Here is a 26,726-nt window from a genome sequence, read left to right on the forward strand (position 1 = left end):
GCGTCGCTTCTCCCTCCGGCCGGGCCGCCCCGACTTATTGAATCCATTCTGAACAATATGTACAGTAACTAGAACAACAGGGCAGATTCTAGCTCCGTTCGTGCAAATATACTGCGCGGCTTTTGGGGTTCTGCATAATATAAGGTCTTCTACACAACACGTAGATGTTTCAGTGTGTTGGAAGGAACTGCCGATGCTGGTTTACACTGAAGATAAACACAAAATGCTCAAGCAATTCAGCGGGTCAGGTTGCATCTCTGCAGAAAAGGAACATGTGACGTTCAGAGTCGAAACCCTTCTTCAGACTGAGAGTCAGGGGAAAGGGAAACAAGAGATATAGAAGGTACATAGAACAAATAAATGAAATATATGAATGAATGATGTTTAAACCTGTTCCTGATATGGCTCTATCGACAACATATTTTGCAGAATCCAAGTGCAATACATCACACGGCGAAGACAACAATGAAACCCAGGTAAAGATGTGAAATATAAATTCTTTGAGTGATGAAAAATATAGAACATTTAATTATCTGTGTTACACAGGTCGGTTAGCAACACCAGTCCAGTCCAGTTAAGAGATCCAGTGCAGAAGCAGGCCCTTCGGCCCACTGAGTCCACGCCGACCGGCGAACCCTAGTACCGGTGTACTATCCTACACACACTAGGTGCAATTTGCAATTATGCCAAACCATTTAACCTACAAACCTGTTGTAGGCACTGTCAGGCAACAACTCTACCGCTGCTCCGCCGAGCTGCGCTATCTTTGTGTTGTAAACAGCAGCAAATGGCTTGTTCTGTACACTGAACAGTTTGAGACCTACTTTGTAATAGACATCTGTTGAGGAGCTATCAGATCTATTAGGTTGTAAAATTGAATTTTGTTATATTTTAGGAAATAACAGCGTTGGAAGGGACCGACATTTATGCAAATCTGCAGCAACCTGGAAACAACAGGGCAGATGACCATTTGGACAACAATGAAGGTGAAATCACGTATGCAGTGGTGAATTGTCAAAGGAAGTCGAGATCAAGGCAGCATGTGACTGACAACGCTGTCGTCTACGCAGATGTCAATTTTCATCGCAACTGCCCAAAGGGCACTCGGAAACCCCACCCTACTGTGACTCCAGAGAACTCTGAAACAATTTATGCCTCTGTTGTTTCTTTGGAGCTATTTTCAATTTGGTGTGAGTTTTTGGCAATACTCGCTTCACCACTGTATTCAGATTACACTGCTTTAATCTGTTCTATACTTTGTCAAAGAAGGACACAAAATGCTGGAGTAACTGAGCAGGTCAGGCAGCATCTCTGGAGAAAATGGACAGGTGGCCTTTGAGGTTGGGACCCTTCTTCAGATGGTCTGTGGAAAGGTCCGGATAATGGTACCAATCCATTTTCGCCAGAGATGTTTCTTGACCATTTGAGTTACTCAAGAATTTTGGGTTAGTCTTTGGTATAAACTGGCATCTTTTTATAGCTCTACTTTGGCAAACTCTTTCTGAATGGTTTTGTTCAATTCATCATGTGTCGGGGGTGATGGGGAGAAGGCAGGAGAGCGGTGTTAGGAGGGAGAGGTAAATCAGCGATGATTGAATGGTGGAGTAGCCTTGATGGGTCAAATAGCCTGCTCCTATCACTAATGACCTTATGAATTCCACTACCATCACCAATCTCTTTCATTCGCCAGTATAATGAATGGGCCTAGACCATGCATACAAATGATAAAATGGCACTGCTTCCCATTCCTATAATACCCACCCTCATTCCCTCCACCCACAAGTTCCCCAACCCTCCCATCTTCATTCCTTGTAAGGGGCAGGCTAGGCACACCACACCCCGTTTACTCTGGGCCAAAATATTGTGTGTTCAAGTCCATAAAGGGGTAATGGATCAAGCAAGAAAATGGGTTCAAGTGGATAGTGGGCTCAGGCAGATAAGCCACGATGTAGCAGACGTAAGTTCAATTGGAAATGTTGATCTTAGCAGCATTGCTACAGGACCTCTTCTCAAATCTAGAGGTACTCTGTTAGAAAGATACAAAGTTCTTACAGAGCAGCAGAGTGCAGGTGAAGGGATGAGGTTTTCCTTGGCTCAATTATCCAGACGCAGTGAGGGGGTTAAGTAGGGCCAAAGGGCCTGTTTCGGCGTTGTATGAATCTATGACTCCAATACAATCTAGCCTGGGAACAATTGTTTCTTAGATATCAAAGGATCTATGGAAATGGAACTAGTACAGGTTATTGACATGATAAAGGATAAGCTATGATTTTAATGCATGGCGTCGTCATGAAGGACCTAGTGGGGCCTGACATATTTGTACATTTAGCTTTTCACCCTACAATACACGTGTATTTGTTTTCAACACATTTCCAGTCAATGCACCAACACGTCAAATGCCAACGTGCTATGGAATGAAACATTGAGTGTGAGCTGCATCTTGCTGTGGGCAACGTGCTTCCAGTTAATATGAGCAGTTGAGCAAAACACACGAAAAAACACTTCAGTGGGTCAAGCAGCATCTCTGAAAGGAAATGGACAGATGACATTTCAGGCCAGGACCCTACTTCAGACTGGTGTTACTTTTCTCAGAATATGACTGCAGCAGAAATTCCCCAACAACCAATGTTCATAGGTTCATACGTTTTAGTGCAGAATTAGACCTTTCGGCCATTCAAGTCTACTCCACAATTCAATCATGGCTGATGTATCTTCCCCTCCCAACCCCATTCTACTGCCTTCTCCTTATAACCCCTGACACCCACACTGATAAGGAATCTGTCAATATCTGCCTCAGATATATCCATTGACGTCTGCAGCTTTCTGTTAAAATAAATTCCACAGATTCACCACCTTCTGACAAACGAAATCTAGCCCATATCTCTCTAAACCTATCCTGTCCAGCTTCCCTCAGGTTCCTATTAAATATTTGCCCCTCACCTTAAATCTATGTCCCCTGGTTCTCAAACTATGTCCCCTGGTTCTCAGGTATTCAGCAAGAACATGTAGAGTATAAGAATGTTAGCTCAGGGAGAGCACCTTGCCCTGGCAGGTCAGTGGGTTTCAGGTAGAACACAGTGGCACAGCGGTAGAGTTGCTGCCTTACAGCGCCTGATACCCAGGTTCGATGCTGACTTCAGGTGCTGTCCGTATGTAGTTTGTACATTCCCCCTGTGTCCAGATAAGTTTTCTCTGGGTGCTCCAATTTCCTCCTACTCTACAAATACATACAGACCATAGACTTAACTTTGCAGTTTACTTGCCGGTTTGCAAGCACGAGAAGAGGTGGTTGGGGTTTTAAGAGTTAATGTGTACATAACAGATTGCAATTTGTGAGTGGTGAGTCTGCTTTACTTACTTAGAATTGTTAACTAATGAATGGTTTTGCAGAACTGCAAACGGTGTTATGACTAAAAAGGGAAGAGTCCCGATAGCAAATAGTACTGCAGAGAGAAACACATCTGTTCTAAACCGGTGCAGGAATGTGCTGATTGTGTGATTAACTGGATCCGTGCTACTCATGTATAAATATACTACCGCGATGGGCAATGATTATGTAACCATACTCGTGGATGCTCTCCCACTCCCGCATGCGCAATAAAGAGCAATTGTTACATTCTTAAAATGTGGTTTGTTGTTTGATAGCGCGGATAGAAATTTAACATTGGCGTAGTTGGCAGGATCTCGCTGGGACCATCTCCTTCGACTGAGTAAGCGGCTGCTGTCTGGCCGGGACCTCGAGGGGTGTGCGAAGTGCACTATCGGATCAATTAGGTCTTAACTCCCGAACGAGTTCCCGGGAAACCGCGGTCCCCGAGGTTGATCTGGCTTCCAGCCCAGATCCACAAGAACCAGAAGTAAGAGAAACATCGTTATAATCGACAAGGGGTAGGTTAATTGAACATTCAGACGAAGAAGAGTGGGGTCTGTGTAAATTCAGATAATAATTGAACACTCCCATCGTAATTCCTTCCAAGGGACTGTCTAAGCACACCACAAGTCATTGTCTCTGGGCCAAAATATTGTGGGTTCAAATCTGTAAAGGGCAATGGATCAGGCAAGAACATAGGTTCTAGTGGGTTAAGGCAGATAAGCCCAATACGTAAAATGATCGTAAAACCTAGGTAAGTGGCCTAACAGAAACTTGGTCTAGTGTGGATTTTACCTGCCTCAGTGACCAGTTGCAAATAAAATGATCTTAATTGAGCCCATCCCTAGATAGTGCCTAGCTAAGGGGAAATGGGGAGTTGGAGGGGAGTAATGTAGCGTGGAACTGCAGAACTATTCATAGCTTTTATAGCCTATTACAGTGCAAGAAGTGAGTCAAGTGTGTTTTATTGTCATACAGTATGTACTTGCAGCTGCACAACAGAGTATTATACATGAATTCCTTTATCTTTTGTACTCGCTGAGAATGCAAGTTGGAGGTAGGAGAGGAAGATAATGTAGATGTGGTTGTGTAAAAGGCACTGAATGTTTTGTATCTGAGGGCATCAGCCCCAGGACATGTGTAACCAAAGTTGGCCAATTTGTAATAAAAATAATTTGTTCTGAAAACAAGCCCAGAGTCCACGTGAAGTATTCCCGTCTACAAAGTCCCTCCCCAGTAAATGAGCACATGGTCTACGAGCACCACAGTGCCAACTGGTAGAGTACATCACTGCCTGAACTGCAAGTTTCTGGGTGAGATCCGAAACCAAGAAGATTCAACTGTCATGGCCACAGAAATCCTCCCACAAAAAAAGGCAATTACTGTAGCAGAAGAGAAGTTCGATTGGAAATGCTGTTTGTTTGCTCATTGCATTTCATCAAAACTAAGGCATTATTGATGTTTTGATGAAATGCAGTGAGCAAACGCGATAATTCCCGATATTTTCTATCTTTATATCTGCACGGCCAACAACTTCCGTTGTTATTTTCCCTTCAGCTCTCTCTTGTCTTTACCTTCGTTTTTCTTTATCTTCTGGACTCTAAAGAAGGATAACTGTGCCTCGCGGTCACCCCGACTGGCACAGCTGTTTACAGCTCAAAACCGGGCCGTTTTCGCGGTTTTTAACATGTTTGAAAGTTCGCGTTTTCAGCATCAATAACATGTACTGGAAGTGACGTTTGTAACCCAGTTAAATTTTGCGGTCACGTGGGTGAGGATCTATGCTCCAGTGACCTTTCGTGAAATCACCCTATAGGTCCATGGATAGGGAAGGTTTGGGGAGATATGGATCGAGCGTGGGCAAATTTGACTAACTTACATGAGCACATTGGTCTCACGCGTTGGGGAGAAGAGCCCGTTTCCCGCTGTATGACTCTGTGATCATCTGACCCAACCATTTGTTAAATATAACCCTGAGACTTTCACACTGTAACGTGTCGAGCTGCTACTCTACTGGCTCGCTGTGGTTCAGGGTCTGACGTCCTGTTCCCTTCTTCCTCATTGCTATTTGAAAGATGCGGTTGTATCTGAGAGCTCAAAGCTGAGCGACAGACAGACAAGTGCTGGCCTTGTCACTATGGATAAAACAATGTGGATTCCCATACTTCTCATCTCCTCGCTGCCGGGTGAGTGAAAGCCAGATGTTGATATTCCAATGATCAATGTTAGTTGGGGTCCCGTGCACCCTTTCCACAGCACAGATGGCTAAGTGTGTGTTGACATGTAATGGGGGAAATGAAACTCAGTGCATTGTGGTGATGGATCTGAAATCACATTTGAATATCTAGACTATGTTCGTGTTTAACAACTGTTGACACGTGGTCTAATTGCATCATGATGCTAGTTTAAATTGAGAATATAAACTGTCCCAGATGAGCAGCGGGACATTTGGCTCCCAATTCAGTTTAGTTTATTGTCACGTGGACCAAGGTACAGTGAAAAACATTTCTGTTGCTTGCTAACCAGCCAGCAGAAACACAATCCATGATCACAATCGATGCTCATACAGTGCATAGAAAGGAAATGACGTTTAGTTTAAGATAAAGTCAGTAAAGTCCGATCAAGGGTAGTCCGAGGGTCATCAGAGAGGTAGATGGGAGTTCAGCATTACTCTCTGTTTCTGGTTGGATGATTCAGACGCCTGATAACAGCTGGGAAGAAACTGTCCCCGAATCTAGCGGTCTGCGTTTTCGCGCTAGTAACGCGCTCCATTAAGGGACCCGCTTTATTGTAACCCGTCCGCCCCTTGCCCTCAGTCAGGGCGTTGTAAAGGCAGTGGCGGCGGTGAATGTCTAAACACGGATCCGGCCCAGTGTCGGTTGAGAGATGAATGTTGGCAGCGCAGCCGGCGGCACCGCCAATGAAATAGCAAAGTGGGGTCTTTCTGTAGGGTGAGAGGCCGGGCACCGCCTGGGATTGTTGAAAGGCAGCTCCTGCAACACTGCCGCGCTCCATCCGTACCGCACTGCGATCCCAGCCCAGTTTCTGCTCAGGGATCTGGAGTGGGAAGTGAACCCTAATTGTACTGACCCGGGGACAGAACACTGACACAACTGGTACAATAACAACACTGTCTGCACTTCAGACCGGAGACATTGGCCGTGAAGCAATATGAGACATCATTGAACGATTTAAGTTTTCTTTCATGTAATCTTCAAAATGTATCTATTTCCATTGAACATTTCCTTTGATCTCCATCTGAAAGTTTTCCCCCTCAGTTTCAGGTGCAGTGTGGGGAGTGGGGGATATAAGAGGAGTTGTGGGAAGAGCGATCACAATCGATTGTCACTATGCAGCAGAGTACCGCTCACACACAAAATACTGGTGTGATTGGAGGAGGAGCCCGTGTACAGTTTTAGTGCAAACAAATGGGCAACACGGACGGAGTGGAAGAGTGTCAATCACAGATATACCGGCACAAGGAATATTTACTGTGACTGTGGAGCATCTTCACTCTGGCGATGCAGGATGGTACAGATGTGGAATTAGAAAATCTGGCGACCATCCAATGTTTGACGTACATCTCCAAGTATCTGACGGTACGTTTCGCAGCGATTGACTTGACGTCTCCACTGAAATGCCTGATCCATGTTTTCTCCGGGAAGGCTCAGGGCAGCACCGATATCCCGAGGCTCCGCAGCAGTGCAAAGCCCACGGGGAGCGGGCGGGGGTCGGGAAACCCCACTCATGTTGCTCTCATCCAGTGCGGACTCTGTCCCACTGAGCGGCCACCCACTTCAAGTGGGATGCTCAGTACATTTCCCTGCCTCTGAACTGTATGAAATGTCACCCTGTCAGAGGTTTGCATTCCGGCTCAAACTAATAATCCGACAGATCAGTGAGAAACAAGTGTTGCTCGCAGTCTAAATACCCGGAGAATAATAAGCAGGGCATTAGTCCCCAGAGCTCAACCGACTGCGTTCAGTCCTCCCGGGACAGGCCAGCCGTGTACTCGCCCCCACCTCTGGGATTAGTCACTCCTTCCCCACCACATTTCCCCGGGGATAAGCAGAGTAACCTCATCTTTGGCCCCATCAGCCGTTGCACATAGCATATAATCCTCCGGCATTTTCGCCACCTCCAACGGGATCCCACAACTAGCCACATCTTTCCATCTCCACCGCTTTCTGCTTTCCGATGACATCGTTCCATCCGCAACTCCCTGGTCAACTCGGCTTTTCCCACCCAAACCACCCCGTCCCCAGGTACCTTCCCTTGCAACTGCAGCAGATGCAACACATGTCCCTATACCTCCTCCGTCCATTCCGCCCAAGGACTCCAATAGTCTTTTCGGGTGAGCCAGAGGTTCACTTGCATTTTCTCCACCCTCATCAACTATATCCGCTGTTCCAGGTGTGAACTCCTATATATCGGCGAGACCAAGCGCAGAATCCGCTCAGTCTGCATCGGCCTACGCTATGTCCCGATTGCTAAACACTTTAATTACCCCTCTCATTCCCAAACTGACCTTTCTGGCCTGGACCTCCTCCACAGTCAGAGTGAGGTCAAAGGCAAATTGGAGGAACAGGACCTCATATTTCGCTTGGGCAGCTTACACCTCAGTGTTTTGAGCGACAGGATACAAGACAAGTCAAGTTTATTTGTCACAAGATGAGCAGTGAAATGAAAGTGGCAATGCCAGCGGATTGTGCACAAACTGCAGAACAGAATAGAATAGAATCAGTATTTACATGTTAGAAAAGTTTTTTTTGTAAAGCCACAACACAACAGTAAATTAGTCCCTGGTGAGATAAGAGATTACAGTCCTGTTGGCCTGTGAGAAGAAACTCCGTCTCATCCTCTCTGTTTTCACAGCATGACAGGGAGGCGTTTGCCTGACCGGAGCAGCTGGAACAGTCCGTTGTTGGGTGGTAGGGGTCCCCCATAATGTTGCTGGCTCTGGATCTGCACCTCCTGGTGTATAGGTCCTGCAGGGGGGCGAGTGTAGTTCCCATAGTACGTTCGGCCGAACGCACTACTCTCTGCAGAGCTTTCCTGTCCAGGGCAGAGCTGTTCCCAAACCAGATTGTGATGTTGCCAGACAAGATGCTTTCTACAGCCAGAGTCGAAGCGCTGGAGGATCCTCAGAGAGACTCTGAATTTCCTCAGCTGTCTGAGGTGGTAAAGGCGCTGCCTTGCCTTACTCACCAGTCCGGCAGTGTGTGATGTCCATGTCAGATCCACCGTGATGTGGACTCCCAGGTATTTAAAGCAGCTCAAGTGCTGGCCTTGTCATTATGGATAAAACAATGAACTTCAAGTAACCCTTGCTTTACTCCTCTCCATCGCGCCCCATCCTAGTTCTCCAATTAGTTTCGCTGTCATCCTGATTATATTTTACTGATTGTATGCCTCGTTGTCAACTTCCCTTCAGTCAACAATGATCCATTCTACATTTTCCTTTAACTTTGTCACCTTTGATCACTTGTTTTCACACCTTACCCTTCCATTTCTCTCTCTCCCTGTCCCAGGACTCTCATAGAAACATAGAAATTAGGTGCAGGAGTAGGCCATTCGGCGCTTCGAGCCTGCACCGCCATTCAATATGATCATGGCTGATCATCCAACTCAGTATCCTGCACCTGCCTTCTCTCCATACCCCCAGATCCCTTAGCCACAAGGGCCACATCTAACTCCCTCTTAAATATAGCCAATGAACTGGCCTCAACTACCTGCTGTGGCAGAGAATTCCACAGATTCATCACTCTCTGTGTGAAAAAAAAAATTCTCATCTCGGTCCTAAAAGATTTCCCCCTTATCCTTAAACTGTGACCCCTTGTTTCCCAACATCGGGAACAATCTTCTTGCATCTAGCCTGTCCAACCCCTCAAGAAGGTGCCATTTACTGTAATGGCATGTTTTGTAAAGGTGAGTGGCCGAAGCTGAACATAATTCGCCCAAGTTCGACCTCAACAACATATGTACAACTGAAACATAACATCCCAACTTCTGTTCTGAGGGACAACATTCTCCACACATTGGATGATATTTATATGGAACCTGCTGCCAGAGGAAGTTGTTGAGGCAGTTGGAATAACAGCATATAAAATACATTTTTGGACAGTTGAGTAGATTGGGATCATTACGAGTGATAAAGGAGAAACGTGGACATATGGCTATGGCCGAGAAAGACATGTTGGTCGGCATGAATGAGCTGTTGTGATGGGCATCTTTCAGTTCTCCATAACTCTAACCTTCTTTATTTTCTGGGCTTCCCACACTCACAGGGGTGTAGATGAGCCGGTGAGATATCAACCGGACGGTTTGGGCTGAGATAAAGGGCTGCTGAGATTTAGCATGTGTTTGGTTTTTAACTTTTCATACAGGTGACTGAATGTTTGCTCCATTCCCACAGAACCCGTGTCTGCTCCTGTGCTCAGATATCTGTCACCAGCAAATGCCTCACGTCTTGGAGGCTCAGTGTCAGTGTCATGTGAGTCTGTCCGTGGATCCCTTCCCATCCGTTACAGATGGTGTGAGAAGTATGGGTATGAGTGTTTAACGACCTTGTCTGGCAATCAACTGGATCTGAGTTGTGCAATCCTCGGAGGTCAACAACGTCAATATTACTGCACAGCCTCAAATCATCATGGGGCAAAATCCAGTGAAATACTCAACGTGAAAGTCTTCAAAGGAGCAGGAACGTGCAGTTATGTGACAGAAATGAACAATACAGGTGAGTGTTATTTTCCCGTGGGAATACTGTTTCACCTAGAAGGTGTTGAGCTTCGAAAGGAAAGACCTGCACTTATCACAACGCGTTGAGTGCATTCCATCAAATTTCTGCCTTCTGTCTTAAAAATGATTATCTGGCTACTTTAAGATCTCACAGTCATTTTGAGAGAGAAAGCAACCAAATTCATTCTGTTTGGATCCATCATCATTTATAACAAAGGATGTACAATTTCATGATCAAGTTCATGATTTTAACTCTGTTAATTTGTGTGAATCACTGGAACTCCAATAATCTCACAACATTAAAGTGGAATCTCCTTGGCCGTCACTCCATCAGGTATATTACTTTTGTCAAAGATAATTTTGGAATGAAAAACTCCCAGTAGGTGTGGAGATGCTCAGATTGGAAGTTCAGAAGAGAGTGTGAATGGTTTACAACAGCGAGAACAAGCTCAGCCAAGGCCAGTGCTTCTTAAACTATTTCAATTTCACTCACCCTTGAGTCTTTATCACAAAATTTCATTCACCCTCGACTAAATGTTCTTATGTTTTTTTGGTAATGTTTGTCTTATTCTCTCTTGTATATAATTTTTTATGCAATTTATTTAGTCACATGAGCAAAAAACATAATCATCCCAAAATAATTTCATTCACCCTTGGTTGAACCATTCACCAGTTTAAGAAGCACTGGCCTAGGCCACAGTTTCGCTGAACACTTGTGCTTGGTCTGTCATGAACCAGAATCGCGCTTGATAGACACCCCATCCTCAACCTCCCCCGCTGATGCAGAGCAGCAGCAGTTTGCACCATCTGCACGATGCACTGGAGCAACTCACCAAGACTCCCTAGACAGCGCCTTCCAATTGCAACAGGCTCTGTGTTCAATGCATCATTCTTCACCATTCACACCCACATTGGCTGGGAAGCGCTTTGGAACGACCTGTGCGGATGGTGAGGGCTGGTGTACGTATCTGTCTCTCATCACAATCTAGGTGGAATTCAACACAGTTAAGAAAATAATTGGGCGGACTACCCTGTACACATTGATGTATACTATAATGTATATGTTTGTGAAAGGCTAATTTTGCTCTTCAATTTATGAAAGATTTTTCCTTCAGTTTCAGGTGCACTGTGGGCGGAGAGCGAAGTAAGAGGGGTTGTGGGAAGAACGATCACAATCGATTGTCACTATGCAGCAGTGTAGCGCTCACACACAAAATACTGGTGCCCTGGGACAAGTCGCCAGTGTACACATGTAGTGGAAACAAATGGGAAACATGGACAGAGCGGAAGAGTGTCAATCACAGATAACCCGGAACGAGGAATATTTACAGTGACTGTGGATGATCTTCACTCTGGAGATGCAGGATGGTACAGATGTGGAATTACTACATCTGGCGAACCAACATTTAAAGTATATCTCCAAGTATCTGAAGGCAGGTTTCTCAATGAGTGACTTTATGTCTCCACTTTGGCAACGGACAAAATATTTGTTAGGTGGGAGTCTGGTGCACAGTTCTGGTCGCCGCTTTATAAAACAAAAGATGTGGAAGCTTTGGAGAGGTTACAGAAAAATGTCACCGGGATGTTTAGTTATAGTTTACAAATGCAATATGGAAACGAATCCTTCGGCCCACCAAGTCCACACCGACTAGCGATCACCGGTCACACTAGTTCTATGTTATTCCACTTTCCCATTCGCACCCTACACACAGTTCTACAATACTGCCATTCACACACCTCATTAGTGCAACGGTATCACCATCAACTATTTTATACAAGGAAGTTAAAAAGTTGGCGATAGTGATACTGTTGCACTAATGAAGTGTTTGAATGTTGGTATTGTAGAATTGTGGCAGAGTTTCAGGTTAAAAGAAGATTAACTGCAGATGCTGGAATTGTAAAACAAAGAGAGATGGTGCTGCTGTGTACTGGTACAGTGGCAGACATGGTAGTTCTGGCAGCTGGGAGGATGGAGAGACACAGAGAAGTATAAATCTGGTAAATGGATTGTGAGAAGAAGGTGCTTTCTGACAGGCAATTTGGCTGTTGCTTTGAAAAATAGCTGAAGGTAGACAAAAATGCTGGAGAAACTCAGCGGGTGAGGCAGCATCTATGGAGCGAAGGAAGTAGGCAATGTTTCGGGCCGAAACCCTTCTTCAGACGCGGCCCAAAACGTTGCCTATTTCCTTCGCTCCATAGATGCTGCCTCACCCGCTGAGTTTCTCCAGCATTTTGTCTACCTTCGATTTTCCAGCAAATACAGTTCCTTCTTAAACATCTGAGTAACTGACATTGTCCACATCTGAACTGGAGTGTCCCTGTCGATTTCCTTCGAAATTGCGCTCCTGCATACACAGTTTGATTCTCATTAGACAAATGGGCAACTTCCTTGTTGCTTTGAATATCCAACACTGTTGCATAAACGATGCTCCCCTTTTCCTGCTGCTAATTCCTGAAATGTAAAAGAGGATCCAAGATTGTCTGATGATTTGTCTGATTTGTGGTCAGTTTTAACCACCATGTTCTTGGAAATATGCTGTCAAGTTGGATAGGGTGCAGAGAAGACTTGCAAGGATGTTGCAATGACTTGACGGCCTGACCTACCGGGACGGGTTGAGCCGTCTAGGTCTTTATTTCTTGGAGCGCTCGAGGATGAGGGATGACCTTATGGCAGGTACAATATCATGCGAGGTATAGATCGAGTAAATGCACAGAGTATTTTGCCCAGAGTAGGGGAATCGAGAACCAGAGGACATTATTTTAAGATGAGGGGGGAATGATGTAACAAGAATCTGGGGAGTAACGTTTTTACACAAATGTTGGTAGGTATATGGAACGAACTGCCGACGGAAGTAGTTATTGCAGGTACTATCGCAACATTTAAGAACAATTTGAACAGGTACATGAATAGGATAAGTTTGGAGGGTTAAGGACCAAGCATGGGCAGGTGGAACTAGTGTAGATTGGGCGTGTTGGTCAGTGCGGGCAAGTTAGACCGAAGGGCCTGTTTCTACGCTGTATGACTCTATGACTCTATGTAGATGGATGGGTCAGATTCCAACCTGGCGGCTCTGGCTAAGATACAGAGATGGTGGATATCGGCGAGTGTTTGATTTTCAGATGTTCACCCAGTGTCTGACAGTTTACTCCTTTCCCACAGAACCCGTCTCTGTTCCTGTGCTTGGTTTTCTGTCACCAGCCAATGTCTCCTGTCGCGGGGGCTCAGTGACAGTGTCCTGTGAGTCGGTCCGGGGATCCCTTCCCATTAACAACAGCTGGCATGAAAAGACCCCATCTGGGGATTCAAAGATCTCTGACAACAATGCCCTGGATCTACATTGTCAATCCTTCAAACACCAGCACCGTCAATATTATTGCACAGCTTCAAATCAACGTGGATCAAAATCCAGTGAAATGGTCAACGTGTCCACCTCCAGCAGTGACGTGCCCTGCAGTTTCCTAGTGAAAATCAACGGCACTGGTATGTAGTGGAGGGAATGGGGAGAAGAAGGGGGAGTGGGGGAGGGGTGGTTCATAACACCACAAGTGATAGAAGCAGAAATAGACCATTCAAGCATGGTTGATCTATCTTCCCCTCTTCACCCCATCCTTTTGCCTTCTCCTCATAATCCCTGAAATCCATGCACGTTATATAATTAACTTATCAAGATTAAAATGATGGAATTATGGCCCATTTGTCAATACTTGGTTGCTGGGTTCCAGAAATAGATTTCCCAGTGCTGGTGTAGGCCAGATTCCTTGCTAGAACTCCCTCTTATACTTACACAGTATTAAACTAGGTTCGCAGTGACATCAGTCCAAGCACAATCATTTTCCCACCACCATCTCCACATGACCGACACTCAGATATGGGAAGGGATCAGAAATTATCTGTAAATGTGGCCACAGTTAACTCCTTGACGACGGTATCAGATTTGGTCCACTGTGTTAATGTTGACCATTCAGTACCATCGATACTAATCCCATTTACCAGCACCTCGTCCATTGTGGCAATTCAGGTTCCTCCCTCTTCTAGGTTTAAAAAGTTTTCTTGATACCATTGAAATATTCTGCTCCTTAACTTAACCATATGTTCTCCACTTTTACACATATCTGTCGTGCACAATTTCCCAAAAAGACCCTATCTATGCTGTTCACAGTTTTGCACACCTGTAGTAGGTTCCCCCTTCCACACCTGTCCTGCATGGACTAATATAAAACCCCTATCCGGCCCCTCCCCATCACAGTAATGTTTCAAACCAAGCAACAACCCTCTCAAGTCAAATTGCACCCTTTAGATTATTTTATGGATACAGGCTCTTCGGCCCACTGAATACACACCGTCCAGTATTCATCAGTGCACTAGTTCCATGGAGACAATTTACAGACCCCAATTACCCTGCAAACCTGCACGACCTTGGAATGCGGGAGGAATCTGGAGCACTTGGAGAGTGCAGACAGCATCCGTAGTCAGGATCGAACCCGGATCTCTGGCGCTGTAAGGCAGCAACTCTACTATTGCGCCACTGTGCCGTCTACACCTGGCGCCAGAGTTGTTACCCAGCACTCCTGCTTGCTACCTGGACTACACTTCTTCCCACCCTGCTTCCTGTAAGAACTCCATCCCCTACTCCCAAACCCTCCGTCTACGACGCAACTGCACCCAGGATGAAGTGTTCCGCACCAGGGCATCAGAGATATCCTCATTCTTCAGGGAAAGGGGGTTCCCCTCTTCTACCATAGATGAGGCTCTCACCAGGGTCTCTTCTATAGACCGTGAAGGGCAGAGTCCCCCTTGTCCTCACCTTCCACTCTACCAGCCCCCACGTACAACAAATAATCCTCCGTCATTTTCGCCACATCCAACGTGACCCTACCACTTGCCGCATCTTCACATCTCCTCCCCTGTTTGCTTCCCGCATAGACCGCTTCCTCCATAAGTACTCGGTTAATTCGTCCCTTCCTACCCGAACTTCCCCTTGCAACCGGTCGCATTATCTCCACCATTGACTCTATTCAAGGACCCAAGCAGTCTTTCCAGGTGTGGCACATGTTCAGCTGTACCTTCTCCAACTTCATCTATTGCATCCGCTGCTCTAGATGTCAGCTGCTCTACATTGGCGAGAACAAGCGTAGGCTTGGCGATTGCTTCACCAAACACCTCCGCTCGGTTAGCAATAACCAACCTGAACCTGATCGCCCGGTGGCCTACGCCCGGTGGCTCAGCACTTCAACTCCCCCTCCCATTCACAATCCTACCTTTCTATCCTGGGTGTCCTCCATGGCCAGAGTGAGGACCACCGTAAATTGGAGGAGCAGCTCCTCATATTTCGCTTGGGCAGTTTGCACCCCAGAGGTATGAACATTGACTTCTCTAATTTCACGTAGTCCTTACTTTGTCCTCTCCCTCAGCCTTCTGGCTCCATCTCTTCCTTTCGTTTCCCGCCCCCACCCTAATATCAGTCTGAAGAAGGTTTTCGGCTCGAAACGTCGCCTATTTCCTTCGCTCCATAGATGCTGCCTCACCCGCTGAGTTTCTCCATCATTTTTGTCTACCTCCTGCTTGTCATGATAACATCTCCCATTTGCTGCAAATCACACTGAAGAAGCATTACCCTGTATGTTAAGCCTGTGAACTCCTAACATCGGACAACCAGACTCCCTTATTCAACTGCAAGTGAAAAGCAGTGACACTGACATTTATTTCCTTGTTCCAATAGATCATGAGTATTCTTGTGAAAAATCGATAACGTCCAATTACTCTGCAAGGTAAAATGCTCTGTTTAAAACGAATGTACTAATTGCTGGCGTTTTGATTGGGAATGCTTTATTTGGGATAAAGTTGTGCCTCCTTTCATTGGCAATAAATGCCGTGAGAGTATTAATCACAATGCACAGTGGCACAGCCCGTAGAGCCACAGTCTCACAACGCCACGACATAGGTTCATTAGGTGAAGTCTACGTGTGGTCTGTATGTTTTGCCTTTAATTGTGTTGGTTTCATTTAAGTGCTCCAATTTCCTCCCAGCTCCCAAAGACGTGCCAGTTGTAAATTGCCGTGTGTGCAGGAGAGCGGTTGAATGTGTAGAGTGGGTGGGGCGGGGAAGGGAGGGTGTTGGACTGTGGTCGTAGTTGATGAGAAAGTGGGGAAAACAAAATGAGATTTACACAGGATCCGTGTGAATGCAGTTGACAGTCGGCACAGACCTGAAGGGGCAAATGGCCTGTTTCTACACTCTGTTTCTCTGTGGGCCTGTGATCCAATGAAACCAAATATCGAAGCATCATAAAATTTAAATGTTCAGCCATGATCACATTCAATGGCGGTGCTGGTTCAAAGGGCCGAATGGCCTACTCCTGCACCAATTGTCTATTGTTTCAAGCCTGACACCAAATTTATATTTATCTCTTAAATATTCTTTAATAATATGTATATAACTTGCAAACCAGTTATTAGTTAACTCATCAGAAGGGGAATTGCACTGGGTTTACATCTCATTGTGTTGTGTACAAGCTTGGATGATACGAATAAGTTCCTCCATTTGCAACTTTTCAGAGAGCGCTCCCTGCAGTATTCACCATGACTTCACCATCACTAACCTCACCCATGTTGTGTGATGAATATAGTTGCCAAACCCAAGTCTTGCACTTTAGGTTTGCTGTGACGTTCTGGTGTGGTGCTGATAGGAAAATGAATTATGAATTATGGTCTAAGACACCCCCCCCCCCCCCCCCCCCCATTGATATCACTTGTGGCAACACCTTGCCATTGAAAAGGTCATGCAACAAAAACTCGCTGGCGCAGAATGTGAGAAAACAGTCTTGAATCAGACCGAATACAGCGAACTGAGTTCACTGACGCTCTCTTACACATTGAACCTTGAAGCCTCTCCCATTGTGTTTCTCCAGCATGTTGTGTCTATCTACTCTGTATTCACTGCTCAATCTCAGGACTTATGTCTTTGTCATCTCCGAATCCATTTATCCGTGTAATCTCTCATTCCCAGTCTTGTAGCCATCCTCCAACAATGAGGTTGGTAATTGGTGATCATAAGTTGTCCCCCCTCCCCCACATCTCCCCCCCCCCCCCCCCCCCCCCAGTCCAACTCCCGTTCTTTCTCCAAGCTGATCTCCATTGACTCTGCTGCTTCGCCCCGCTCCATTTCACCAAGATTATGAAGCAAATAACAGGTAAATGTTTCAAAGATAAACCGTCTCGTTTCCTCCCATTGATTCTGTATCTCTTGCCCTTTGCCCAGTTACATCTCATGGGAAGTGGGGCGCTGGATGTACTTTCTCCTGCTTGTGATCTGGAGTATCTCAACCGCGGTGTTCACAAGAGGGTCTAAGGTAGGTTTTATTGTCATCATGTTCATAAATTATAGGTGCAGAATTAAGCCATTCAGTCCATCATATCTAATCCGCCCCCAATCACGGCTGATCTATCCTTCCCTCTCGATCCCATTCACCTGCCTTCTCCCCATAACAATTGACATCCTTATGTATCAAGAATATGAAAATATCCGCCTTAAATATATCAATCGATTTGGATGGATAAAAAATTGCTGGAGTAGCTCAGCGGGACAGGCAGCATCTCCGGTGTGAATTGACTTGGCCTCCACAGCCTCCTGTGGCAATAAAATCCATAGATTCACCACCCTCTGCCCAAAGCAATTACTTCTCTTCACCGAATGTATCCAAACGGTTTCCATTAACGCTTTCAAACATCCTGTCCATTGATAGAAACAAAAACCGTGCACGTTTTCATATCCTGAAGTTAAACCAAATCTCTGTGTAGATGATATCACGAGGTTTTGTCAGGTTGTACGTGTGCAGGGTGGATTTCTGTGCCCGGTGTGGATTCGTTGGGGTCCATCTTCTAGACAGCAATGTGTTGGGAGTGGTCGGGTCAAATATAGCGTGGTTCCCACTGTCAGTCAGTCTGATGACTTCACATTGTCTTTTGCAGAAACGCGATGAGCCAGAACCTCGCCACTCGACCCACGAATTACAATGAAGAGACCTGGCTTGCACCACCTTAAGTTTTGTCACCTATTCCAAGGTTTCTTTCGTCAGCTTCGAACTATTGATTTAACCTCTGCATGGTTCTTAATAAATGGTTGTTGTCAATAAATGGTTTATCTAATTTGTTTTGTTTAGACTGCAACAATAGGGATGAAGAACAGGCTACAATCAAGCTGCTGGATAACCCTCGCGTTGCCAAACGTTAAAGGCGTTTAGGAAAGGCATTCAAATAATCTTTCAGACCATGCTATCCCATCAGAACAAAAGTATGCAACGACATTGTTCTACCTATTAGCATTATTTTTCTCTCCACAGACTCTGACTCTCGCGCTAAGCTCATCCAACATCGGCAAATCTGATTGCGTATATTTAATTCATTTTTAGGGAGGAAGGGACTGCAGATGCTGGTTTAAACTGAAGCTAGACATAAATTGCTGGGGTAAACTCAGAGTGACTGGCGGCATCTGTGGATGGATAGGCAGACTGAGCGGCGATGTTCAGCGAAACGATCGCCGAGCCTGCGCCTGTTTTCCCTTCTCGGCGATCGTTTCGCTGAACACCTCCGCTGAGTCCTCCCCCTACCTGATATCCCGGTCGCTAAATACTTTAATTTCCATTCCCACACTGACATTTCTGTCCTGGGCATCCTCCATTGTCAGAGTGAGTCCCAGCGCAAATTGGAGGAAGGGCACCCCACATTTCGCTTGCGCAGCTTGCACCCCAGTGGTGTGAACATTGACATCTCTAACTTCAAGTAACCCTTGCTTTCCCTCTCAACACCCCCCCTCCCTCCTTCGCAGTTCCCCGATCACCATGACATTCTTCGACTACATTTGATCTCTAATTATTTTTTTGTTACCTTCTCCCAGCTAACAATCATCTATTCTATATTTCCCTTTGATCAACATACGCTTTGTCCAGTTTTCACACCTTACAATTCCTTATCCAAGTTTCTCCCTCTCCCCTGACCAGTCTGGAGAAGGGTCTCGACCCGAAACTTCGCCCATTCTTTTCACCGAGCCCACGTCAATCAGCAATCAAACCCTTTCACACTGGTTCTATATCACCCCACTTACGCGTCTTTTGAGTTCAGTAATATTGATAAACATTTTAATGCTGCAACGAGTTATTCACTTTGTCCACCGTACACACGTGTTAAATCACTATAAATAATGGCCACGGTGGCGCAACGGTAGAGTTGCCGCCTTACAGCGCTTGCCGCACGGGAGACCCGGGTTCGAGACCGACTACGGGAGCTGTCTGTACGGAGTTTGTACGTTCTCCTCATGATCGCGTGAGTTTTCTCCGAGGTCTTCGGGTTCGTCCCACAATCCATTGACGTACAGGTATGTAGCTTGATTGGCTTGCTATAAATGAAAATTGTCCACAGTGTATGTGGGGTAGTGTAAATGTGCGGCGATGGCTGGTCATTGTTGACTCAGTGGGCCTAAGGACCTGTTTCCGCGCTGTATCTCTAAACTAAACTAAACTAATTTAATGGAAAGTCTATTCTTGTGCAGAACAAAATGGCTGAGTTGCTGTTTGCAAAGCACGGGGTGTGAAACTGCAAATACATTGTGTTGCTTTCTTCAGTCTGACTTGTGACTGTAACCCCGCCCATGAAAGAACTGTGAAGTATGTTGTTTGGAATGAGAAACGGTGACTTGCAATAACGGAGTAACCACCATAAAATTCGGATAGACTCAAGGATTGCTTTGGGTAAAATGTCACTGCCAAATATAAATATTCTCCACATAGTAAGGGGGGGGGGGGGGGCGAGGAGATGAGACCAGGGCCTGCTTTTAACTCACAACCCCCCAGGTCAGGGATATCCGAGGAGTGCTGAATAACCAGAGATACGTGCAGATTCTGTGGTCACACTGATGCTGCCTGGCCCGTTCAAATGGAGATTGTTAATGGTCTAATGGGAGGAAAGATCTTGAATTGGAGCTTTTCCCCACTGCAAGACATCCCAAAATGCCTCACAGATTGTGAGAGATAAACGGTCTGAGATGCCACAGATAGACACAAAATATTGGAGAAACTCAGCGGGATGGGCAGCATCACTGGAGGGAAAGAATGGATGACATTTCGGGTCGATGCCACTGTTGTTTTTGGAGGTTGGTGTTGGGTTGGAATTTACTTTAATCTAATATGTTCAAACAGTTATTTCTTCCCTTATACTGAATTGTTCTGCAGTGCTGACACTTTGCTCGCGCTGCTGAAACAAGGGTGTGCAGATTCGTATCTCTGAACCGCGTCTTGCGTGCAGCTCGTTGTAACACTGTTTGCTGAGCAGTGTTTGCAGAAGTCATGGGTCAAAGGAGAATGAAGACAGAAATAAACTGTATTGCTGTATCTTCGGTTCCTCTCTGCAGTGTTTTTAGTTGGGCAAGTAAACAGGAAATAGCTTTTAACAAAAGATCCTTTACTGAGGGTCTCCAACGCTCAGCTAACATAAGTAGCGGACACATCAGTGTGTTACATCGATAGCACGTGATGCACAACATTGCCACTGATGTACACAACCCGAATGAACTGTACTGTTCCCCTGAAAGTAACACACCCAGAACGATAGCCCGCAGCAGATATAAGGTTATATTATAAAACAACTAGTTGCCTACAGAATGAAATCGTTGCAAGCAGATGTACAAAATAATCAAATGGAATGTACATGACCGCAACTCTGCTAATTTATTACCTCTGGATTGCAAAGAAGACAAGTTAGCAATTCAATTCATCGTTCTTATTGTACCTTGCCTGAACTGCACGAAGTGCATCACTTCGCCCTTGTTTGAGTTACATTACACATGTCAGTTACATTCCACATCCCGCTTTCCCAGGTGATCTCCATCCTGTGGTAATTCTAGTCAAACTTCTTCACAGTCCACTAAACCATTAATTGTCATTTTCAAAATGTGAATATCATGACACTAGTGTTTCAAAGTTTGAATTAAAGAGTTGAAGCAGAGAGGAGAGGAGTTGCACCTGCATTTTTTTTTGTCTATCATTATTTCCACCACTGTTCAGTCTTAACATACTCTGAGTACAGAGATAACCGCCGCTCCATCCTTACAGAAACATCAAACTTGACGAAGTGGCTGAAGCAGCTGGAATAACAACATATAACGGGCACTTGGACAGCCCACTCATAGGGAAGGTTTGGGGAGATATGGGTCGAACGTGTGTAAATTGGACTAACTTAGATGAGCACATTGGTCTAACGAGTTGGGGAGAAGGGCCCGTTTCCTGCTGTATGACTGTGATCATCTGACCCAACCACCTGTTAAATATAACCATGAGCCTTTCACACTGCATCGTGTCGATCTGCTGTTGGCTCGCAATGTTTCAGGATATGACGTTCTGTTCCCTTCTTCCTCATTGCTATTTGAGAGAGCTCAGAGCTGAGCGACAGGCAGACAAGTGCTGGCCTTGTCACTGTGGATAAAACGATGTGGATTCTCATTCTTCTCATCTCCTCGCTGCCCGGTGAGTGCAAGCCAGATCTTGCTATTCCAATGATCAATGTTAGTTGGTGTCCCGTGCACCCTTTCCACAGCAGAGATGGTTAAGTGTGTGTAGACATGTAATGGGGAAAATGGAACTCGGTGCATTGTGGTGATGGATCTGAAATCATATTTGAATATCTAGACTCTGTTCGTGTATAGTTGAAAGGCATAAAATAGCGAATGAATTTGGAGCAAATACTCCAAGACACCTGGACCGAAGAAAGAGGTTCCAACATCACCAGGAAGTTAATTTTACACTAACAAAATGTGTTCACAACTGAGGAGGAAGTCACGATTGTGGACTCATTGTGTCAGTTCAAATATTCCCTGCATTTGTCCAACTCAACGCTGTCATAAACCCAACAATTCCCGGAGTCTAAAACTGAACCACTGTCCTCGCTCTATCCACCCACTCCCAAAGCTCTCTCCATCCTCTCTCCCATCCGCGGCACAGTCGTGCTGAAAGGTCCAAGGCGAGCCGAGGTCATTGGGAATAGAACCTGTCCCAGATGACCAGCGGGTTCCAAATTCAGTTTAGTTTATTGTCACGTGTACCGAGGTAGAGTGTTTTTGTTGAGAGCTAACTCGCCATCAGAAAGACAATCCATGATTGTTATCGATCCTCGTGCATAGATACATGAAAAGGAAATAACGTTTAGTGTAAGGTAAAGTCAGCAAAGTTCGATCACGGTTAGTCCGAGGATCATCAGAGAGGTAGATGGGAGTTTAGCACCTGTTTGTGGTAGGATGATTGATATGCCTGATTACAACTGGGATGAAACTGTCCCTGAATCTGGCGGTGTGCGTTTTCACGCCAGTAGCGCTCTCCAGGAAGGGACCCGCTTTATATTAATTCGTCCGTCCCCTGTCCTCAGTCAGGGCGTTGTAAATGCGATGAATGTCTGAACACCGGTCCGGTCCAGTGTCGGTTGAGAGATTAATGTTGGTAGCGCAGCCGGCGGCACCGACAATGAAATAGCAAAGTGGTGTCTTTCAGTAGGGTGAGAGGCCGGGAACCGACTGGGATTGTTGAAAGGCAGCTCCTGCAACACTGCCGCGCTCCTTCAGTACAGCACTGCGATCCCAGCCCAGTTTCTGCTCAGGGATCTGGAGTGGGAATTGAACCCAAATTGTACTGACCCGGGGACAGAACACTGACACAACTGGTACAATAACAGCACTGCCTGCACTTCAGACCGGAGACATTGGCCGTGAAGCAATATGACACATCATAGAACGATTTTTATTGTTCATGTAATCTTCAATATGTATCTATTTCCATTAAACAGTTCATCTGCTCTCCATCTGAAAGTTTCTCCCCTCAATTTCAGGTGCAGTGTGGGCAGAGAAATATGTAAGAGGAGTTGTGGGAAGAGCGATCACAATCGATTGTCATTATGAAGCATATTACCACTCATACACAAAATACTGGTGCCATGGGTGGACTTACCGGTGTACAGTTTTAGTGGAAACAAATGGCCTACACGGACGGCGTGGAAGAGTGTCAATCACAGATAACCCGGCACAAGGAATATTTACTGTGAATGTGGAGGATCTTCGCTCTGGAGATACAGGATGGTACAGCTGTGGAATTTATAAATCTGGCTGGGATGCAATGGTTGACGTTCATCTGCAAGTATCTGACGGTACGTTTCGCAGCGATTGGCTTGACGTCTCCACTGAAATGCCTGGTCCATGTTTTCTCCGGGAAGTGCCACTTTAAGTGGGATGCTCAGCACATTTCCCTGCCTCTGACCTGTAAAAAAAATGTCTAATAATCCGACAGGTACAGATCAGTGAGAAACAAGTGTTGCTCTCGGTCTAAATACCTGGAGAATAATAAACAGGGAATCAGTCCCGAGAGCTCAACAGACTGCGTTCAGTCCTCCCGGGGCAGGTCAGCCCGCTTCCCGTCCTCAACTCAGGGACCAGTCACTCCCTCCCCACCCTGCGCACTCTCTCTCTCCCTCTGCCCAGTCAACGCGCCCCCACCCCCAGCAGCCACTGTCCACACATCGGCCAGCCTCTCCACCCCGACATTCCCCTGGTGGTAAGGAGAATAAACTCATCTTTCGCCCCATCAGCCGTCGCACACAGCATATAATCTTCGGACATTTTCGCCACTTTCATCGGGATCCCACAACTAGCCACATATTTCCATCTCCACCGCTTTCTGCTTTCCGAAGAGACCGTTGCCTCCGCAACTCCCAGGTCAACTCGTCCTCCCCCCCCCCCCCCCCCCCCCCCCCCCCCCCCCCCCCCGCACCCTCCCCCAAACCACCCCGTCCCCAGGTACCATCCCCTACAACTGCAGCAAATGCAACAACTGTCAATATACCTCCTCTGTCCACTCCGTCCAAGGGCACCAAGAGTCGTTTCCGGGTGAGGCAGAGGTTCACTTGTATCTCCTCTAGCCTCATCTACTATATCCACTGTTCCAGGTACGAACAAGCGGATACCGTAGATGGTAGACCAGGCGCAAACTCGGCGATAGTTTCGCTGATCAACTCCGCTCAGTCTGCCTCGGCCTACGCCACTTCCCGATTGCTAAACACTAACTCCCCCTCCCATTCCCAACCTGACCTTTCTGTCCTGGACCTCCTCCAATGTCAGAGTGAGGCCAAACGCAAATTGGAGGAACAGCACCCCAGATTTCGCTTGAGCAGCTTACAACCCAGCGGTTTGAATATTGACTTCTCTAACTTCAAGTAACCCTTGCTTTACCCCTGTCTCCATCCCACCCTAGTTTTCCATATTCCTTTAACATTGTCACCTTTGATCTCTTGTTTTCACTCCTTACTATTCCATTTCTCTTCTGTCACCCTGAACATGGCTCTCAGGCTGAAGACGGGTCTCGATCCGATACTTCACCCATTCCTTCTCTCGAGAGATGCTGTCTGCTCCGCTGAGATACCCCAGAATGTTGTGTCTCTCTTAAAGGGATCGTAATTAGTTATCGCCTTTAAATTCCAAGGGATTGAACAGGCTTTTTGGCACGCTGGTGTTCATCAGAGAGAACATTCAGAACATAATTTGAGATAATCTGCTTCAGACGTGCAGATGTTGAGTCCACACTTTGGTAATTGTGTTCAGCTTTAGTCCCTCAGCTCCCAGAAAAGTGCCGTTGAGGTGGACAGCGTGCAGAAAGGTTTTAGGGCGACGCTGCCTGGACAGGATGTGATTGACGCAGGGAGCGATTGGACAAACTCAGACCTCATTCCTTGGTGTGGAAATGATTGAGCGAGGAACTTATAGAAATATATCAATCACGAGAAGCATGTTCATTTTCCCATGATGTGTGGGATGAGAAAGTGGAGGACAGACGTAATTGGTACAAGATGAGTAGCTGAAGCTGAACATAGTTCGCCCAACAACATATGAACATCTGAAACCGAAGGACCTATTTCTACGCTGTATCACTCTATGACTCTGTAGATGGATGGGTCAGATTCTAACCTGGCGGCTCTGGCTAAGATACAGAGATGGTGGTTATTGGCGAGTGTTTGATTTTCAGATGTTCACTCAGTATCTGACTGTTTGCTCTTTTCCCACAGAACCCGTGTCTGTTCCTGTGCTTGGATTTCTGTCACCAGCCAATTTCTCCTGTCTCGGGGGCTCAGTGACAGTGTCCTGTGAGTCGGTCCGGGGATCCCTTCCCATTAGCTACAGCTGGTATGAAAAGACCCCATCTGGGGATCCAAAGATCTCAGACAACAGTGTCCTAGATCTACATTGTCAATCCTCCAAACACCAGCACCATCAATATTATTGCACAGCTTCAAATAAATGTGGATCAAAATCCAGTGAAATGGTCAACGTGTCCATCTCCAGCAGTGACGTGCCCTGCAGTTTCGTAGTGAAAATCAACGGCACTGGTAAGTAGTGGAGGGAATGAGGCGAAGAAGGGGAAGTGGGGGTGGGGTGCTTCATAAGATAGCCGCAGAAATAGACCATTCAATCATGGCTGATCTATCTTACCTTCACCCCATTCTCCTGCTTTCTACCCATAACCCCCGACACCCTGAAATCCATGCACGTTATTTAATTAACTTATCAAGATCAAAATGATGGAATTATGACCTATTTGTCAATACTTGGTTGCTGGGCTCCAGACTTAGATATCCCAATGCTGGTGCAAACCAGCTTCCTGGCTAGAACTAACTTATGTTTACACAGCTTTAAACTAGGTTTGCACTGTAAACATCAGTTCAAGCACTTTCACTACCCCGCCATCATCTCTACATGACCGACTCTCAGATATGATAAGGGATCAGAAATTATCGCTAAATGTGGCCACAGTTAACTCCTAGATGGCGGTATCAGATTTGGTCCACTGTGTTAATGTTGACCATTCAGTACTATCGATACTAATCCCATTTACCAGCACCTCGTCCATTATGGCAATTCAGGTACCTCCACTTTCTAGGTTTAAAAATATTTATTGATTGCCTTGAAACGTCCGGCTCCTTAGCTTAACCATATATTCTCCACTTTTACACATATCTGCCGTGAAAAATGTTCCAAAAATACCCGATCTATGTTGCTCACAGTTTCGCACACCTGCAATAGATTCCCCCTTCCTCACCTGTCCTGCATCGACTTTTATAAAATTCTTATCCAGCCCCTCCCCATTACAGTAATGTTACATTCTAAGTAATACTCATCTCAAGTGAAATTGCACCCTTAAGATTAGTTTATGGATACACCGTGGAAACTGGCTCTTTGGCCCACTGAGGCACACCGTCCAGTAATCACCAGTACACTAGTTCCCTGGGGATAGTTATCCGAAGCCAATTAACCTACAAACCTGCACGACTTTGGAATGCGGGGGGAAAGTGCTCCAGTTTTCTCCCAGCTCCCAATGATGTGCCAGTTGTAAATTGCCCCATGTGTACAAGAGAGCGGTTGAATCAGTGGATAGGGGATGGGGCGGTAGTGGTAGTGGTAGATGAGAAAGTGAACAAAATAAAAATGGGATTGACACAGGATCTGTGTGAATGTAGTTGACTGTCGGCACAGACCTGAAGGGCCAAATGGCCTGTTTCTATACTGTGTTTCTCCATGGGTCTTTGATGCAATTAACCC

General features: G+C 45.9%; 2 protein-coding genes across 2 annotated transcripts in view; both read left to right on the forward strand.

Annotated features, from left to right (window-relative positions):
- LOC116987004 overlaps nucleotides 1-26,726 on the forward strand; it is a 248,236-nt gene that overhangs the window by 36,009 nt on the left and 185,501 nt on the right. The gene's annotated exons all lie outside the window — the stretch shown is intronic.
- The window catches only part of LOC116987005 (polymeric immunoglobulin receptor-like), a 99,152-nt gene continuing 77,876 nt past the window's right edge, over nucleotides 5,451-26,726 (forward strand). The window contains 3 exon segments of the mRNA XM_033042887.1: nucleotides 5,451-5,556; nucleotides 6,649-6,969; nucleotides 9,786-10,106. Of these exon segments, the coding sequence (XP_032898778.1) occupies nucleotides 5,508-5,556; nucleotides 6,649-6,969; nucleotides 9,786-10,106 (691 nt within the window). The 5' untranslated portion in view covers nucleotides 5,451-5,507.

The sequence above is a fragment of the Amblyraja radiata genome, chromosome 24 (genome assembly GCF_010909765.2).
Source record: "Amblyraja radiata isolate CabotCenter1 chromosome 24, sAmbRad1.1.pri, whole genome shotgun sequence".
Taxonomy (NCBI): Eukaryota; Metazoa; Chordata; class Chondrichthyes; order Rajiformes; family Rajidae; genus Amblyraja; species Amblyraja radiata.